The sequence below is a fragment of the Ascaphus truei genome, chromosome 9, assembly GCF_040206685.1.
Source record: "Ascaphus truei isolate aAscTru1 chromosome 9, aAscTru1.hap1, whole genome shotgun sequence".
NCBI classification, from domain to species: domain Eukaryota; kingdom Metazoa; phylum Chordata; class Amphibia; order Anura; family Ascaphidae; genus Ascaphus; species Ascaphus truei.
This window is the reverse complement of record NC_134491.1, coordinates 67441214-67459959: the sequence shown is the minus strand read 5'-3', so window position 1 is coordinate 67459959 and position 18746 is coordinate 67441214. Positions and strand designations below refer to the sequence as shown.

General features: G+C 43.3%; 1 protein-coding gene across 2 annotated transcripts in view; it reads left to right on the top strand.

Annotated features, from left to right (window-relative positions):
• TAFA3 (TAFA chemokine like family member 3) overlaps window positions 1-18746 on the top strand; it is a 311698-nt gene that overhangs the window by 111406 nt on the left and 181546 nt on the right. For both annotated transcript variants that reach the window (XM_075615290.1, XM_075615289.1), the window contains exon 2: window positions 5337-5452. In XM_075615290.1, coding sequence (XP_075471405.1) covers window positions 5338-5452 — 115 coding nt within the window. In that variant the 5' untranslated portion in view covers window position 5337. The remainder of the gene's footprint in view (window positions 1-5336; window positions 5453-18746) is intronic.

The following is an 18746-nucleotide window of genomic DNA, read 5'->3' as shown; positions in this document are numbered from 1 at the left end:
TTCAGTCAGGGCTGTGTATGTTGTTATACTGTGCCGAGTTGCTGAGATACTGCTTGAATTCAGAAAAGTAATTAAACCCTTTTTAAATTCTGCACAACACAGTTAACCCTTTCAGTGCTAGACATGGTTAAGGAGGACGCTGGGATGAGTTGATTCCAATCTGCTGTGAGCAGCAGCTTGATAGAACTTGCGGATACTGTCTGTGGACAATTCTAAACCGAGCTTGTTTTAATCCATTTTTCAGCAGCCATTTGGTCACCACTGCTGCCGGTATAATTTCCTTTTATTATACGTGTGCTTTGCCACTCCTTCTCTGTACTGGCATGGGTTCAATTTCCAGCTTTCTGCCACTGACACACTTGCTCCGTGTGACCTTGAGGAAGTCTCTTTGGGTACTAAACTTTATTTTATAGCAGGAATCGTTATTTTTGCTTTTTAACAGGATGGGAATCCTGGAGCTCCTGGGATCCCCTGCTTCCCTGGATAGGTACCGGTGAAAGTACCGGCATCTGAGTCTCCTCCAGAGGAAACAAAATGGCCTTTTAAATCTTCAGAGTGACGCCCATCACACCCCTGAACTTACCCATCTCTTATATATAGAGATCTAGATCTCCATAAATCATTTTTTTAGATATATACTGTGTATGTACATGTGTGTATGTATGATATAAAAGAGAACCGGCCTTAGACGTGTATATAAATATGTGACTACTGTATATACTGTATGAGAAAATTAGTCTTACACATGTCTATATGGGGGAAAAAAATGGTAAACTGGAGTAATAATGGAGGGACATGTTTGCCTAATGGATCAATAAAGTAAATATTATATTTGAATTACCTCCCATGTTGTGCCGGTACTTTGATCACATAGTGATCATATATATATATATATATATATATATATATATATATATATATATATATAATCAAAAAATAAATATATGATACCGTTCTGTGGCTAACGAAATGCTTTTATTTGTGCGAGCTTTCGAGATACACTGATCTCTTCTTCCGGCGATGTTACAATGAATGAAGCAAAAGGTATACTTAAAAACAGTGTCTCTTGGAATGTTATCTGTGCTGTTCCTTCCCCCGGTGTGGATGTGTTTTATGGCTAGAGGTGTCAAAGGGTAACTGAAGGCAAGTGAAGAAAGAGTGTGTATGTGTATCAGTGTGAATAAAAATGAATGGAGAGCCCACAGTATAAACTGTGCTCTACACAAGGTGTGTGTGGAGTGAGAGGGATATAAATGGTGTGGGTGGGTGTGGAAATGTGAGAGTTTGTAGCACAACTAAAAGTGTGTGTGGATACTATGTGGTCCCTATTGGTGTATAGGGATGGAAAAACAAGGAGTATAAGGGCTGGGACCCGCTGCGCCCGTTGGCGCGGGCGGCGGCGTGAGCTCAACTTACCATTCCGGTTTGAACTCACGATCGGGTCCCAGTCCCTCCTCACTTGTAACTTGCGACATACTGTGACGCGGCAGCCAGCAGGAGACACGAGAGAATGGTGTTCTCTTGCGGCAACGTGTCACATGGTACGCAAAGGGGCCAATCATAGACTGGCTCCCTTCAACGAATGGCAAGTGCTGTGAGCCCCGCTTTGTTTTGGTCCCCGCCCCCCCCTCCGTCATGGCCGCGCCCCCTCACGTCATGGACGCGCCCCCCCCGACCCATTTGGCCACGCCCCCCCCGCTCCGAGAAAAGTATCCTGTAGACCGCAGATCGCGGTACAGCGAGTTGCACGCGCCGCCGGCAAGCAAGCCAGCCGTGCGGACGCGTGCAACGGGACCTTAGCCTTAGTATGTGTGAGAGACAGCTGTGTGTGCATACATATAGCACAGTATGTACAGACATGGCCTTTAGCGCTCATGGGAAGAGAGTTCGCTAGTGTCAGTAATGACTCATAAAATTTCGATCTCTGTTTAGGCCACTGCTAAGTGTCCCGAACAGTTGCATAAATTTGTATTCATGCAACCGTCTCTCTTTCGGGGTTTTAAGATTACCTTTGAGTATGGCAACCCTCAGATCGTTCATCTTATGGCCAGAGTCAGAGAAATGTTCGCCAACAGGACTGTCTCTTGTTCCGTGTGTATATATAGAGTATAAAGCAGAAAATAGCCGTGTTAGTCCAGTTGCGATAATGGGGAAAGGTGGGGTTGCAGACCTGCCTAAGACATGCAGATGAGCATACAGTTGTATTTGCATATATATATATATATATATATAGTGCAGAATAAATGAGTTCTTCAGTATTAGGTGATATTGTTTATATTTGCTTTCCTGGGGAGGGTTTTTGTCACTTTTTTTACTCACCATAACTTAACTCAGTATATATATATATGGGTCCTATGAATTTCTGTCAGCCCTACGTTAACAGATAAGTGTAAGATTTCTGTTCAAATCACATGGTAACGTCAGTGCACCAAGATGCCTAAGTTCACCTTAGAGACTCCCAACATGTTTCTCCTTCTGAAACTTATTCTGTGTTACAGGAACATTTTGTTGCTCTCCCGGGTGTGTTGTGGTAATAAGAAACCAGTGCATTTGAAAGGACTTTCTTTGTTTCCCAGTGGCTGCTGCTAATAAGATATTTGTGCCAAAGCTCAGTGCAGCGGCATCAGGAAGTTACAATTATTGATATTGTGCAGAGATGAGGAAGGATGGCGAGTTACTTACAGCTTAATGACTGCACAGGTCATGAGGGCTGGGATTACTCTGTGTGTAGTAGCTGTTAATTTCTTGATATTGTTGTTTTGTGACAGCATGTTGATCCTGTTTATAATGGAAGCCTAAGATGAACTTTCAGCCGGAACAGTTGTAATTAACTCTTTCAATGGCAGACGGGCTCCTCTTGAAGGAAAGGGGGTCCAGGTGGTAGTGTCATGTTGGGTATTAAAACAAGTTATTAATTTAATCAGCGAAATTAAAAACACGAGCAGTGAAAGGTTTGTCTTGGTATGTTTAAATTTTTTTATATCTCTTTTTCTTTCCTCAGGGGTCTTCAGTCTCAACTCCAGTTCAGGTCAGGTTTTCAGGATATCCCTGCTTCAGCACAGGTTTCATTATAACTGAGCCACTGATTGAGCTACCTGTGCTGAAGCAGGGATATCCTGAAAACCTGACTTGTTGGTGGCCCTTGAGGATTGGAGTTGTCCGCCTCTGCTCTTGAGCCTCTGAAACTCCTGCTTATCAGATACTTATTTTCATCTCCCTTTGTCTGTTTGTTTACAGTTACGGATTGCAAGAAAATAGCTTTTCCGAAAACTGAGCAAAAAATAAACTGTTTCACCCCAGCTGGGCTATGTTTTAGGGACCACCAACTAATCACAAATTCACATACACTGTATAAGCTACATGCAAACGTGTGTTCATTCATTATTTCCAAAATCTGGTCTGGATGGGGAGTCCCAGTGAAGCTCGTGAGAAGTACTAGTACTATAGTATACAGTATATATTGAGTGTGTGTATCCTCATCATTTATTTATAAGAGATTCTGGTTTTCAGTGTTTCTTTTTTCATAAAATCGGTGATAATTTTTTTCTGTTTTCCGGGGTTGTCAATTTATTATAAAATCTGTGTTTATCAATGTTGACAACAAAGGAAAAAAAATCTCCATTTCTACATCCAATATGACAAATGATTAAGTTAAATACTATTGTTGTTTCTCATAAGTAGGGGTCATTAGTTAATCCTTTGGCCAAAGCATTATAAGGCCGCGCTCATTGGGGCGGGGCGGGTGCGCGCTACCGTGCGCACTCCTGCAGCCCCAGCAATGTGTGCACTAGGCTGTAGGAGATTGGGGAGGTGATAGGGTGTGTGGCGGGGGTGAGACGAACGCTTCACTGACGCGTCATGGAGCTGGTTCGCCCTCATTGACTGAACCAGCTCACGTGATGCTGACATCACGCGACTGCAGCCCAAAATCACTCGAGGAACTATAATAGGAACACAGGTAAGAGCAAGCGCGCGCATGAAGCGACGCCGCCACCATGAGCGTGGCCTAAACCGGCAGCCATGTTAAGGTTAACCCTTTCTGCAGGTCCTACTCTACCTGCAAATGCTCTCTTGACCTCTCTGCTGGATGGAAGAAGTCTCGGAATAGACTGGGCATTCACAAGTATATAACAGGACCTGCCAATTAATTGCAGGCCCAGCAGTTAAAGAGAACATTTGCAGATAGAGTGGATCCTGCATAAACGATTAACCTTGATGTGGTTGCAGGCTTCAAACGCTTTGGCCAAAGGTAACTAATGACCCTTACTCATGAGAAGAACAGGTGGTATTTAACTTAATAGTCTGTCATATTGGATGTAGAATTGGAGCTTCTTTGTCTTTTGTTGTATACATTAGGTCACTACCCAATAGCACTCCTATTGATATATATATACAGGCATACCCCGCTTTAAGGACACTCACTTTAAGTACACTCGCGAGTAAGTACATAACCGCCCAATAGGCAAACGGCAGCTCGCGCATGCGCCTGTCAGCACGTCCTGAACAGCAATACCAGCTCCCTACCTGTACCGAAGCTGTGCGCAAGCGGGGAGACTATAGAGCCTGTTACAAATGCGTTATTTACATCAGTTATGCACATATAGGACGATTGCATTACAGTACATGCATCAATAAGTGGAAAAAAGGTAGTGCTTCACTTAAAGTACATTTTCGCTTTACATACATGCTCCGGTCCCATTGTGTACGTTAATGCGGGGTATGCCTGTATATCGGTTTTAACTAAAAGTGGTATGATCGTTGTAGGTTGTTGTGTTCTCTCTTTTTCGGTTAAAATCTAAAATCATAATCCCTATTTATAATGCACCAATGTGTTCCATAGTACGTGTATATTGGGGTGAAGGACAACAGAAAACAAGCAGATTCACATACATTTCCACAAGACAACATACTAGAGATGTGCAAAATGTTCTAGGAGAACTTAGTGACATTTTCTACTTTCGTCAAACGTCAAAAAATCTATTTTTTTTACAAATAAATTGATAAGAAAAATCTCCATAGCCTCAAATATGGGTTTTGAGAAAGAGAGAGTTCTGTTTAATAGATTAGGCCAACCTACTAACTTACAGTATATACCTCTCAAAGCACTCATGGAGATACAATATACCTGTGAACACTTGAGATACGAGAGAGAGAATAATATGAATGCCAGAAGGGACCAAAATGTAGATCACAATAAATAAAATGTTTTGCATTGGAGCACTGCTGGTCTAAATAAGTAGTTATTATATAGTTGCTCTGTACATATTCACAACATCTGTGGGTCAGTGCTCATTCCATACAGAACGGTGTACTCATCCAATTCATTTGTTTTTCAGAATGGGTAAAAGAGAGATACAAAGCTTCATCAGATGGGGATTGGTTCTCACCCTCTGCCTTTTAACGCTATGGGGACGGCTAGCAGTGGCATCAACGCACCACAGAATTCATTCAGGTAGGCATGGCAATATACCCAATTGATATGCACCTGTTTAATTAACTTCTGAATATGGGGAAGTTCTGATGAAAAACTGGGAAATACCAAAATATTTCACTTTGCTGGTCCTGGTGTTATCAGGTTAGTCAGAACATTGGCAGAAAGGCAGGCAGAATAATTACAAACAGTTGTGATAGTGTTTGGGAAACCCCAAATCCGCATTAAGTCCTCTTGTTTTGGTGTCAAAAAAATAAATATATATAATGGAAATATTACTGTATGCTCCATATTTCCATTTGCTATATGCTTTACTGTGGAGGGTTTTTGTAACTTATTTTTACCCACCATAACTTAACTAAGTATGTACAGCTTAACAACGTTATAGCGCGGTCCTCGGGGGCCACCCGCGACCACAGCGTTATAAACGGGGTCGCGGAAAAAAAATGGCCGCCGAAAAAAAAAATGTATTTTCTTTTTTTTAAATGTTTTTTTTTTTTTTGTGGTGGTACTATGTCAGCTGAGAACTCTCCCAATGTTCCCAGATCCGGTGGGGCAGCGGCAACAGCACACAGCACTTACCCGGCATCTGGCAGCTCTTCTCCCTGTCTCTGCTTCCTGCTTCTGCTTCCGTCTTGCGAGAGCAAGCTCCCTTAAAGAGACAGTGTGTCTGTGTGTGTGTGTGTGTATTTGACTGTGTGTGACTGTGTGTTTTTGTCAGTGTGTCAGTGTGTGTGTGTGCAGTGTGCTGTGTGCTGTGTGTGTGCAGTGTGCTGTGAGTGTGTGCAGTGTGCCGTGAGTGTATGCAGTGTGCTGTGAGTGTGTGCTGAGTGTGCAGTATGCTGTGAGTGTGTGCAGTGTGTTGTGAGTGTATGCAGTGTGCTGTGAATGTATGCAGTGTGCTGTGAGTGTGCTATGAGTGTATGCAGTGTGCTGTGCAGTGTGCTGTGTGTGTGTCAGTGTGTGTGTGTGCAGTGTGCTGTGAGTGTGTGTGTGTGTGTGTGTGCAGTGTTCTGTGTGTGTGTGCAGTGTGCTGTGAGTGTATGCAGTGTGCTGTGAGTGTGTGCAGTGTGCTGTGAGTGTGTGCAGTGTGCTGTGAGTGTGTGCAGTGTGCTGTGAGTGTGTGCAGTGTGCTGTGAGTGTGTGCAGTGTGCTGTGAATGTATGCAGTGTGCTGTGAGTGTGTGCAGTGTGCTGTGAGTGTGTGCAGTGTGCTGTGAATGTATGCAGTGTGCAGTGAGTGTGTGTTAAATTTGGGGTCCACGCTCAAACCGCGTTATAGCGGATCGCGCTATAACAGGGTTGAGCTGTATATATATATATATGTTACCAGATTGGAGTCAAGCAAGAAGAGACCGCCACAGACCCCTTTATTCAGGACTACACATGCTTTAACTTCAGGCACAGCATACTTGCCCCGGTTTTCCCGTTTATTGACTTTGGTACTTTGTTAGTCAGCGCGCTGGCCCCCATTTTTGGCTTGTATATATGGAAGCCTTGACAACACTACATGCCGCACGGCGCGCATGCACACTGAACAGGAGAACTTTGGCACTTTGTCAGTCAGCTTGCAGGTGAACGCCCCTGCTCTTGGCTTATATACAGGGATGCCATGACAACACAGGACACTACACAGCGTGCATGCGCACCAAACGGGAGACGTGGGCGCTCATTTGCCTCCATCCATGACAGCCAATTAGTGACACCCCTGACTATGGAGGACACTCTATGGCGCACTCCACTATGTGCTCAAGGAACGAGCGCATGTTTACGCTAGTTACCGAGGGAGGCAGCCCTGCCCACTTACTGATGTCAACATGTCGTGTCTGCAGCCGGCTATCCAATCCGCTGTGGCTAGAGGCAACGTGACTTTTACCTGCATTCTCATTGGTACACTCATGCTCTACTGCAGCTGATCATTTTGGCGTTTTTTTCAGTGTTTTATATTGGTTAATTGGGTGTTATTATGCACATTGGTGAGGGTATAAGTTATGGTTCAAGTCACTTGGTCACTGCACAACTCTGAGGAAGGTCCCATTCTGCGGACCGAAACGGTTACAGTCTGTATTTTTTCAAATACACTATTTGAATTCTACCCCTCGTGTGTGGTCTCTTCTTGCTGGACACCAATCTGGTAACTACTCTATATTATTTTATATGGGACAAGCATCAGGACTCTCTTGGATATATATATATCAATAGATTCAAGCTACATTATGTACTGCTGCTTAAAAGGAAAAGCACAAGGCATATTTTATATCTCCTGTTCAACTTACTGCCGCAGTGTATCACAAAAACAACTCACCGAGCCAGAAAACGGAGCTTAATATCAATAAAGGCCTCATACATCGCCTAGCATATTGGTTCCAATATTGTCAGCAGAGCTTTGCTGAATCGCTGCAGACTTATTTGTCTTTCGAGTTGTACATACAAAAGTCAATGAAAATGTGATTTGCAAACGCCCTTCTTGTTCTTTAGAACATTTCATTTCCAACTCCGGAGAGGAATTGAAAAGCATACTTAGCATAATGTTAGTATTCTGTAGAGCATGTCAGCGGCTGTAGGTTGACTTAACAGTGAGGGGAGAAGACTGTACATTGAGATTTTCTGAACAAAAGGGTGTTATGACTATTTGTATTCTGTTGCGGATTTGGAGGTGAGTAGAACTTTTAGAACAAGATTTTGTTATTAAACTAATGGAATTAATTTAATGAAATATGCACTATAAGATAAAGAAGCTTCATTTAAAGGCGCAGACTCAGGACCAGCTGGTCGGTTGTTTTTATTTACGATGCAAAGGTGCAATAAACATTTTTGAAAACCACGTGACAGTCATTGTCTTGCTTAAACAAATGTGATCAGACTTTAAGCAAACATTTGGTTACTTTGGAAATTCAGAAGAATTTTCTTTGCATCTCGGCTTTTGAATGGGGGCGCTTGTCAATCACGTGTTTATTCAGCCTTTAGCCCACTAGGCCCCTCTTAGAGGGCTGATTGAGATAAGGAGGGAGGGGGATCGGGGGCTTTACCTGTGCAAACTCCTATTCAGCATATACAGTAGTGATACTTGTGAAATTGTGTTAGACGCCTGTCGAAACTCCCCCTATTCCATGAAGCTCGACTAATTATTTGCAAACTTAAGGGATACAATTTGATCTCTGAGTTTGACGAATTTGGTGAAGTTTATTCTTTTGCAGAAAGGTTCCGTGACAAATTTAGTTCTTTGCAGTTGTACACAAATTCTTAACCATGTTTAATGGTAGATATGAAGGTGACTTTGCTTTGAATAACATCTCCAGTGGCGGAAGCACCAACAGGTCTCTACCTCGGTGAGTTTTTAGTGAGCAGATCCAGTAGAAGTATCAGTGATTTTGTTTATGATGCTTGTATTATTGAGTGCTGTTGAGTGTATAAAATTGACTTTTATTCCCGAGATTCCTGCCATGTGAAACAGCGCAATAGCATTACCCAGCAGGTCAAATCTCCCTGATTGGAAGGCAGTCTTAATAATTCTCTGCATCAATAACCCCATAGACTTTAATGGAGTGCCATTCATTGAACTCCGAACCATTCCATTAAAATGTCATTTCTTGGTCCAGAACTCCGAAATCTCTCTCATTTGTGTCTTTGGACCATGACTGCTTTATATTAACCAGGAATATGCTAAAATGAGATTATTAAAGCGTAATTGAATCTTTACGTTATGATAAGAAATCCATTTGTACTTTAATTAGTTTACATGTAGCAGCAGAGTAAACTGTTCTGTTATACACAAACATTCAAAAGTTGGTATTAAACATTTTTTTAATGGAGATATACAGAGTTATTGGCAATTAAAATGTAAATGCAAAAAAGCTTTTAGTACATTAAGAACAATTTTAAGGTTGCAAATGGTGTCTTTGTGTCAACTCTATAAAGAGTGTTTATGGTGAACATTAAGTTCCATGTCTGACAAAAATAAATAAAAATAGTACCAACTTAAAAGGATCCATCTTCTAAATGCTGCTGTTCTTGTGAGTTCGTAAAGTACATAACATAGTCATTTTGTCAGAAACTCCAAATTCAGTTCTTTCGCTGTTTGTCTCCTCCCAATATTTTCTCCTTACCTTCATATCAATGAAATGTATACCAGTGTCAGAATAAAAAAAAGCGAAATGAATATTATTTCTACCAGGGAGTCCCGGGAACTGAACTGTGTCCCAGTTTAACAATTGCAGATATATTCTTCCTTATGCAACTCTGGCCACGTACACAGCTCGATTTGATAGATTTATAGATGCCTAACAAAAAGCTTACCATCCTCATTTTTGGTGCCTGACACAAAGTCACAAGGTCGCAAGAAGAGTTGACATGGGGATTAAAAACGGGGTCCACCCCTATTAACCATTTGAGTGCCTGCGTGTCCATGGCACCAGAGTGCTGTGGGCCCTGCAAGCGGTCACGTGACCGGGGCAGCCCTTGAAACGGAAGAGAAGGAGTCCTCCTCTCCTAATTGCCTTCACTGCAGATCGCGTTTAAGTCTTGGGGCACTCAAAGGGGTAAAGGCAGTGTTTCAGCTCAATGAGAGATGGCAACAGTGGCTAATGAATGAGAGGAATATTGCAGATTAAAGTGGCACACCCCTTACTGGTTTGACATTGCCTATGGACATTTTTAGTCCAAGACATTGAAGGTTAAGTTCTGCAGAACTATGAGGCAGCAGAGCCATTTGGGTCGCCAATAGGGAAATCATCTAAAATGACGGTAGGGATGTCAGAGGAGAGGAAATATGTGAATCAGGCAACAAGGTTATCAAGGAACTGTGCGGTTATCCCAGGGGGGGCAGTAAATGACAGCTACAAGGAGAGTGGAGAGAAGATGTGAACTCTGAACTGTGTCTGTACCTTATGTTTCCACTCAACCCTTCTTTATACATTGTAAGCTCCTTGAAACCAGGCCCTTGTTACGTACTGTATTCATGTACTGTATGCTAACTTATGACCCCATTATGCTGTACTATAGAATGTGTTGGTGTGTTATAAATAAATGACTATGGTAATAATAACTGGGGCTCTCATGTTGGTAAGACAATAACAATTTCACTCCGGAGGACACCCCGTTCCTCAATCACTGGGTTACTGCCACCTGGAGCAATGCGTTGCAGGGCCTGGTGGCAACCAAAGCCTTGAACCAATTTGTTTAATCTTTCTCCTAACTACAATATATCTGTAACGGACAATTCCACATGCACTGAACACTCTCTCTACATCCAACCTATTTTCTCCTTTCTTCCTCTTTATTGACGGAGGACTCAAAATGCCCTGATTAGCAGCGCGTTTTTAATTTGGCTTCTGCATTCAAAGAGTCTCTGCAGATCGGAGATTAAGACATTTTGAGATGAAACAGGGGAAGTCTTTGCTCATCTGGAAATTAATTCTGCACTAGTTGACAAGCTGTAATTGCTGCCAGGAGTTTGTATCTTCTCTTAGGCCCATTATTAGTATGTTGACAGCAACTTTAAATTGAACTCATTAGTGCTTATCATGGTGGCTCCATGTATTAATGAGAATTAATCATTAATCTTCCCCTTGGTTTATGCAACCGCAATGCACCGCAGGAGTTGTTTTATTTTAATTTCCCTAACATTGCTACTGATTAAAAGCTTGCACTCATAATCTTAAGCAATTAACCTTTTCAGTGCTGAATGTCCAAGGGCACCAGAGTGCCTCCGGTCCCCCAGCATTTACTGCATGTGATTGCTGCCGCAGCGATCACATGACTGCCCTCCGACTGATGGAAACGAAAGTGGAGGGTGCTCCACTTTCTTTTCAATCAGGTCGACCGCTCTGATGGAGCAGTTAGTCCGATTAGGCCCTAGAAAACAAGCATTTTTGCCATGACGTACCTTGTATATCAATAGGGCACTCTAAAGGTTAAACAAATCCGTTAGATATTGAAACTAATATATATTTATATCAAATATATTATATGTTGGTATGGCAGAAACAACCTCACAGAAACATTCAAGAGTTGCTCCACTCCACACAAAAAAGGGTTCACTTAATGAGATCCCACCACAAATCTCCACATATCCACACATGTGTGTGTGTGTGTGTGTATATATATATATACAGATACCCAGCAAGCTCTAAGAAACCCCTCAAAATGAACACACTATATATACAGCCATAGTCGTGGGACTGCAGTTAACCGGAGGAAACGTGATATCATCTGACGGAGTACCGGGGAGCTGTCGGAGAGCTGTGGCAGATCTGAGAATCCGAGGTTGTTGTGCAGAACACCAGAAAAGAGTCTGTCTGTTAAAGACCGCGAAGATTCCTGCGTAAGATCGTTTGATGGGAAACGCCTAGTTAAAACGCAATAATAGGCATCTACTCCCACAGCTCGAGGTGACGGAGACGGCCTTGTCCGCAGACCGGGGAGATCCCGGTGCAAGATTTACCTAGAGACGCCCGGCGAGGCATATAGCGAGATACAAGCTTCTGCAGCGCGAGGAGATCGGTCATATTGTATCCTGTGAGAAACTCTTACTTAATGTATCACATATTATTTCAAGACTTTAAGCCAGAGGTGGCATTTTTTGTGACACATAGAGAAGACACAGAGATACTACACGTTGTCATATCACACTGACTCCCACTCAAAATGGTGATAACATTGCCTTTTTCATCTAGGGTATATTTCCTCTGTTCTAACATTACATATCTGTGTTTTTATTGTCACATTACTCTATCTACGCACTGCTTACATACTACATCTTTCTACTAGTTCTCTTTTCTAAATATCGAGATTCTCTCTTCTCTCTCTATCTCTCTGACTCTCTCTCTCTGACTCTCTCTCTCTCTCTGACTCTCTCTCCCTCTGACTCTCTCTCTCTCTCTCTGACTCTCTCTCTCTCTCTGACTCTCTCTCTCTCTCTCTGACTCTCTCTCCCTCTGACTCTCTCTCTCTCTGACTCTCTCTCTCTCTGACTCTCTCTCTCTGACTCTCTCTCTCCCTTACTCTCTCTCTCTCTCTATCTCTCTCGCTCTCTCTCTCTCGCTCTCTCTCTCTCTCTCTCTGACTCTCTCTCTGCCTCTCTCTCTGATTCTCTCTCTGACTCTCTCTCTCTCTGACTCTCTCTCTCTGACACTCTCTCTGACTCTGTCTCTGACTCACTCTCTCTCTCTCTCCGACTCTCTGACTCTCTCTCTCTCTCAGTACTGTAACTATAAGGCCTTGGTCCCGCTGCGGCCGGCGGTGTGCGAGGCCGCGGGCCACCAGCACCTTACCTGAATGGTCCTTGTCCCCGCTGCCTCCTTCCGGCAGGGCTGGCTGCATACTGTGACGCGTCAGCCTGCTGGAGCTACAACCTCCTTGTGCTTTGCAGCGCTGACGCGTCACGTGGTACGCGAGTCAGCCAATGGGGAGGAGGGGAGGAGAGCAGCTTGTGTGTGTGTTTTGTGCGTTCGGCACATATCTCCCCGTCATCTCTCACACATGGGGGGGGGCGGGAGGGAGACTTTACAGCACCAGATCTGTCCCCTTGTATCACCCTCCCCCCCCTCTCCCGGACCCACAACCGCAACCCCTCTCCCCGGGCTCAATGGCCGCGCCCCCCCCCCCCGACCCGTTTGGCCACGGTCCCCGACCCGTTTGGCCACGTCCCCCCGACCCGTTTGCCCACAGCCCCCGCTCCAGGAAAAAGTTTCCTGGAGACCGCAGATCGCGGTGCAGTGAGATGCACGCGCCGCTGCCAGCAAGCAAGACAGCCGTGCGGACGCGTGCAGCGGGGCCTTAGCCTAAGGTACTGTACAAAAATAACAAAGGGATAGACACACCGAAAATATGCAAAAATTTATTTTATTGGCCAAACTTTTTGGCAACCCTCCGTACCCTTTATCAAGAGCAATTAAAAGACCACATAGTGAGCCCTTATATGCCCTAAACCCCCACCAGGTGAGGAAAAAAACCCACTCCCCCTAGTGAAAAAAACAGACACGAAAAATAATACAGTGCTGCTGAAAGGTCTAAACAGCTGGTCATAGTGGGCAACACGCTTATTGATAGATGCTACAGGCCCAATGTTATCAAACAAAGCATTGCCAAAGATGTGTGACGGCTGATCTTCTTAGGCTGCGCGTATAGTGATGGCGACACCGTCGCGGCAAAACAAATGCATTGCCGCCGTCGCGTGCACTTATAGTAAGCGTGAAGCGACGGATTGGTCGCGATTGCTGAAAGTAATTTCTATGTGATTTTCCAGCGACCATCGTGTCGCCGGCACTATAAGCGTAGCCTTAAAGTGGCAACACCTAAGACTGTTACAGAAACGTTCAGCTTCATTGTTTGTTATGTTGCTTTTATGCCGTACCTGTTCTTTGAACTGCTGGGTTGTTGTCTTTTTACAGATACCAAGTTGTTGCAGTGTTTTCTGGGCTTTCTGCCAGCATTCCCTTGTTGCTATGGTAACATACACAGCTGCAGCTGAAGCTGGTGCTGGTTAATAATCCTCCAAATGTTGGGGTCCTGTCTGCAAAAGTTGGTAATAAACATTGGTGCTTTTGGTCTAGTAGAATTTTTGATCTTAATAGTTGGTGTTAAAAGGCAACATCGTGACACCTTTTTACTTTTCTCAAAAGCTGATTGAGAAACAGGAATCCTTTTTACAAAAATCTGTGTGCTAAGACTGTTGTTCAAAATCTTCCATCTTAGAACTCCTCATTCTTAAAAATTGGCCATAAGGAATATTATCCAGCCATCTCTTAGAATGCTTGCTTTTTGGACTAAGGCAGCGAACCCGCTGCGGCAGGCGGGGCGCGCGGCCGGGCGCCCGCGAACCACCAGACCCTTGCCCGAGTGGTCCCTGCCCCCGCTGCCTCCTTCCAACAGGGCTGACTACGTACTGTGACGCGTCAGCCGGCCGATACTGCAAGAATCTTGTGAATTTCGGCATTGATGCGTCACGCGAGTCAGCCAATGGGGAGGAGGGGAGGGACGGAGCTAGGTGGGAGGCGCCTTGGGCGGGGAGCAGGGAAGGAACTGCGTGTTATTAAAGTGTGTGTGTATATGTATGTGTGTGTGGGGGGGTGGACGGCACCACGATCAGAGCCCGCCCCCTCCCGCTCCCGCCCCACTCCCGCTCCGGCTTCCGGCTCCCTACAGACCGCATGTCACGGTCTGTGTCTGTCAGCGCCCCGCCTGTCTGCAGTGCGGGCGCGCTGACTGAGGGAGCGGGGCCTTAGCCTAAGGTAGGAGTTAAAGCTGCAGGCCAAGCAATATCCGTGTGTGTTTTTTTATTTTTTTATATAAATTATTTTTTAATGTATTATAATATAACGCATTTTTTGTTTCTATAGCAACCATTTACATTGAATCTCTTCTAATATCTAATAAATTCCAAGAAGGGATTATTTTCCCAAATGCACCACTTCTCCCAAAGGCATACGAAAAACCCTGCATAACTGGGAGCGAAGCCGGTCCGCGGGCCTTCTCATTGATCTGTAAATACAAATGGTGCTCAAAAATAAAATTATTTTGATTCAGAATGAAAGAAATACAAACTAAAACAAAACCTTGTTGTGCCTGTGGATGTGTATGAGCCTACAAAGCAAATGTGTAACTGCCTTAATCCCGTCAACGTGTTTGTACTGTACAGTGATGTAACATCTAAAGTGACAGACCTATAACTAACATCCCAAAAAATAGACTGTAGGGTGTTTAAAACATCCATACTGTCTAAGCACAGCTATTGCCCCTATTTATCTGAATGGATCTTCCGGATTTCCCCTGCAGATTTATCTTATGCGGCTCATCTATTTGTAATGTACAGTACTGTTTGGTGTTCACTGTAAAAGTAATTTATTTGTTTATATACATGTTTGGGGTGGTAACAGCTTATCAAGCCACCCAGTTAGAAAGGGCTGGAGTAAATGTTAAGTTATTCTCCAAAGTGGAGTAGGCCTTTATTTTGTTTCTTTTTATATGTTTTGCATTGATAAAGGAGCAGGCTCAATAAAGCCAGGATTTAATTTCACCCCAATCGGTCTCCATTAAATGTACCTCTGCACACGTCTCTTACTCTCCATGTGCAATGGAAAAAATCCAAAACAGTGTGAGATACTTTACACCTTGGGATCTGGTAGGGTAAAACTGCTACTTCAGAGAGAATCTTTTTGGATTCATTCTTTAAAAGCCATGGGTGAAAAAGGTTTTGATGATGATAATGATTTGACTGTTTCTTTGAATTTTGTTTCTCTTTCTCTATGGTATATTCTTTTAGTGTTGTTTTGTAAAATGTGAAGTATTTTTCTTCTTTCTTCTATGTTGTATAAGGGGTTAACATTTGTATTGGTATATTTGGATACCTGTTGATTCATAGGAGCTTTCTCAGCTATTTAAGATTTGAATTGTGCTTACAATTTCCTCTTCCGCTATGACAAAGTTTTAGTTTGAACGCGAAACGCTGGTGCTTCTGCCAGATCCCAGGTCTTACCTCAAAGGTGTAAAGTATCTTGCACTATTTGGATTTTTTTCCATGGCACATGGAGGTTGGTGTATAGTATATATGTACAGTATATGTATATTTTTACTTTTTTTATACTGCTACAGTTTTTTTTATTGAATGAATAAAGTGAATATTTTTTGGACAATTTATCTAATAGGGCAATTGGTCTAGAGGGGAGAGTAGGTTTGTTGGGGGTTGGAGCTAGGGTAATTGGGGATAGTTGCCCCGGGGAAGGTGATTAGACCCCTAGGGGGCAGGATAGGTTAACCCCCTGTTTGCCTTAGCAGTTAGTACAGCAGTGCATGGCAATGCTTTATTAGCCTGTAAGGTAGTCAAGGGGGGTTGGTAGTGTTGTTTTATTGTGTTTTAACCCCTTTGATGCCTGTGGTATATTTTGATAGCAACAGGTATCAAAGGGGTTCATATTATTTCAACCACAGGATACTGTAATAATAGATATTACATGAGACTATGTTAGAAATAGTAGTAATGTGATTGTGATGCAAGAAATCCCACATAGCGACTGCAGGTAAAATATTGCACATGGTAAATTATTACCACAATCTGCATGACTTCCGTCATAAAATTGCGATAATAAGACCTGGACATGGTGTATTTTTTTTTAATTTTTTTTTAACCTGGTGCGATATCAACTCCATTTTAATTGAGGTTGATGTATCTAGGTCATAGTGTAATATGTTTTAATCTGAGAAAGTGTTAAAAGAGCATTTTGTGCTCACAAATTGTATGACAATATATAGTCCCAAAAGATAATCCGACCACCGCCGATGCTCTGTGTTCTTGCCGCTTGCACTTCCGGTCAGTTATCCCTTCTACTTCCCAATAACCTAAGAGAGTTCAGGAGGGAATGGGAATTAAGAAAGTTGAACATACAGGAGAACATGATACGTTCTAGTAGTTTGAAGCCAAAAGATATGAGGGATACAGGGTGGTATTTAATAGGGTACGTTGGGTCGTGTTATTTTTGCTAATGTTTGCGACCACCGCATGCGTGAAGGCTGAGGGGAATGTGCCAGAGTTGAAGATATAGGTGAGAGTGGGGACTAAGATAGGAGCAAGAGTTCTGATAAGGTGTGAGGGAAGAGGATTGAGAGGTTGTGTGGTAGAGGGAGAAAAGAAAATCAGTTTAGAAACGTACAACTCAGTAACAGGAGAAATTGAGTCAAAAGTAAAAGAAGGAGGTTTATGTAAAGCTGAGAGGAGAGGGAAGGGACAGAAGGAATCTCACCTTTGTTGGCATCCACCTGAACTTAGAAATGATCGGTAAAGGCTTGAGGAGAAGTGACAGAAGGATGTGAAGTGGGAGAAGGTAAGAGGAAGGAATCAAATACAGAAAAAAGATAGCATGGATTGGATTTGTGAGTGCTGATGAATGAGGAGAAGTAGTGTTGTTTGGCATTAGAGAGCAGAAATGTGTAGTTTCAAACATCAGCATGAGTGTAAAATGTGCTCCATAGGCATTCAGAGTGCAAGTGCAAAGGAATCGTGTTTGTGAACTTAGCCAAGGCCATGGGTTAAAGATATGTGTGTGCCGGAACTGAGAAGGGGCATATAGATCAAGTGAGGAGGAAAGGATAGAGCTGAAAAATTTGACAAGATTGTCAGGTTCAGAAGAAGTAGAGAGAGAACAGAGGTTAGAGTACAGGGTAGATGTGAGAACAGAGAGATAAATGGAGCAAAAGTCTCAAGAGAAGCAAGATTTAAAGGTAGGAGGGGTGAGGGGAATGATAGGAGGTGATCGTCAAAGAGTGGAAGGGGGGAGATAGAGAAATCAGAAAGGGTACAATTTTTCGTACCAGGTCTAATTAGTGATCATACTTGGGTGCTGGAATTAATCCATTGGCGATGGCCAAAAGATGAGGTTAGAGAGAGAAGGTGAGTTGCCCAGAAGTCTGAGGGATCATCAATTTGACCATTGAAATCCCCCAGTAAAAGAATGGGAGAGTCAGAGTAGAGAAAGAAGGAAAGCTAGGATTCAAAGTCTGAGCGGAAAGTGGAGGTAGAGGATGTAGAAATAGGCGGTTGGTAGATGACTGCCACGTGCAGAGAGAGAGGATAGAAAATCTGAACAGTGTGAACCTCAAGAGAGAACTTGGCGATGAGAATTTAGCCAGGCAGATTAACCCCTTAAAGGCAGAGTTCGCAGGTGCAATATAATAAGGGATACTGTCCCACGTCAAAGCAGAATTGTGTTATAGTCTCTGCCCATTGTAGTATCTCAGTGCCATGAATCTGGGATGTCCAGTAGGTGTCTCAGAATCAGTGCATGATCTGACAGTCTCTTAGCAAATGGAGAAGCTGGTCAAGCAGAGCGCTCTAACCCTGTCCTGTCACTTTCCTTTTCTATCTGAAGCCTCTGCTACAAGCTGGATGCCTCAATAAATATGTTTTCCTCAGTGAGCTGCACAGATAAGCCAGGCTGGTGCATAAAGGGTCTCTCACATCTCTATCTTGGAAGCAGACGTCCTCTCTCTTACATCACAATCATAGAAGCAGACCTTGTCACTCCTACATCTCCATCATGGAAACAGACAGTCTCTCAGATCTCCCCATGGATGCAGATCTTCTCTCTCCCATCTCCATGATTGGAGCAGGCATCCTCTCTTACATTTCCATCATAAAAGCACGGTTCAGGAGGGGTGATTGTAAAATACCTCCTTTGCTGATTTGTCCACACTTTCAGGTCTCCAAGATAGCACTGGATACATTTTAGCAAAGACACATAGGAATTGTATTTTCCACTAGATGAAGTTCCATTAAGTCTACAGATGCCTTGTCTTCAAGGAAAATGAATATATTTAAACTCAGT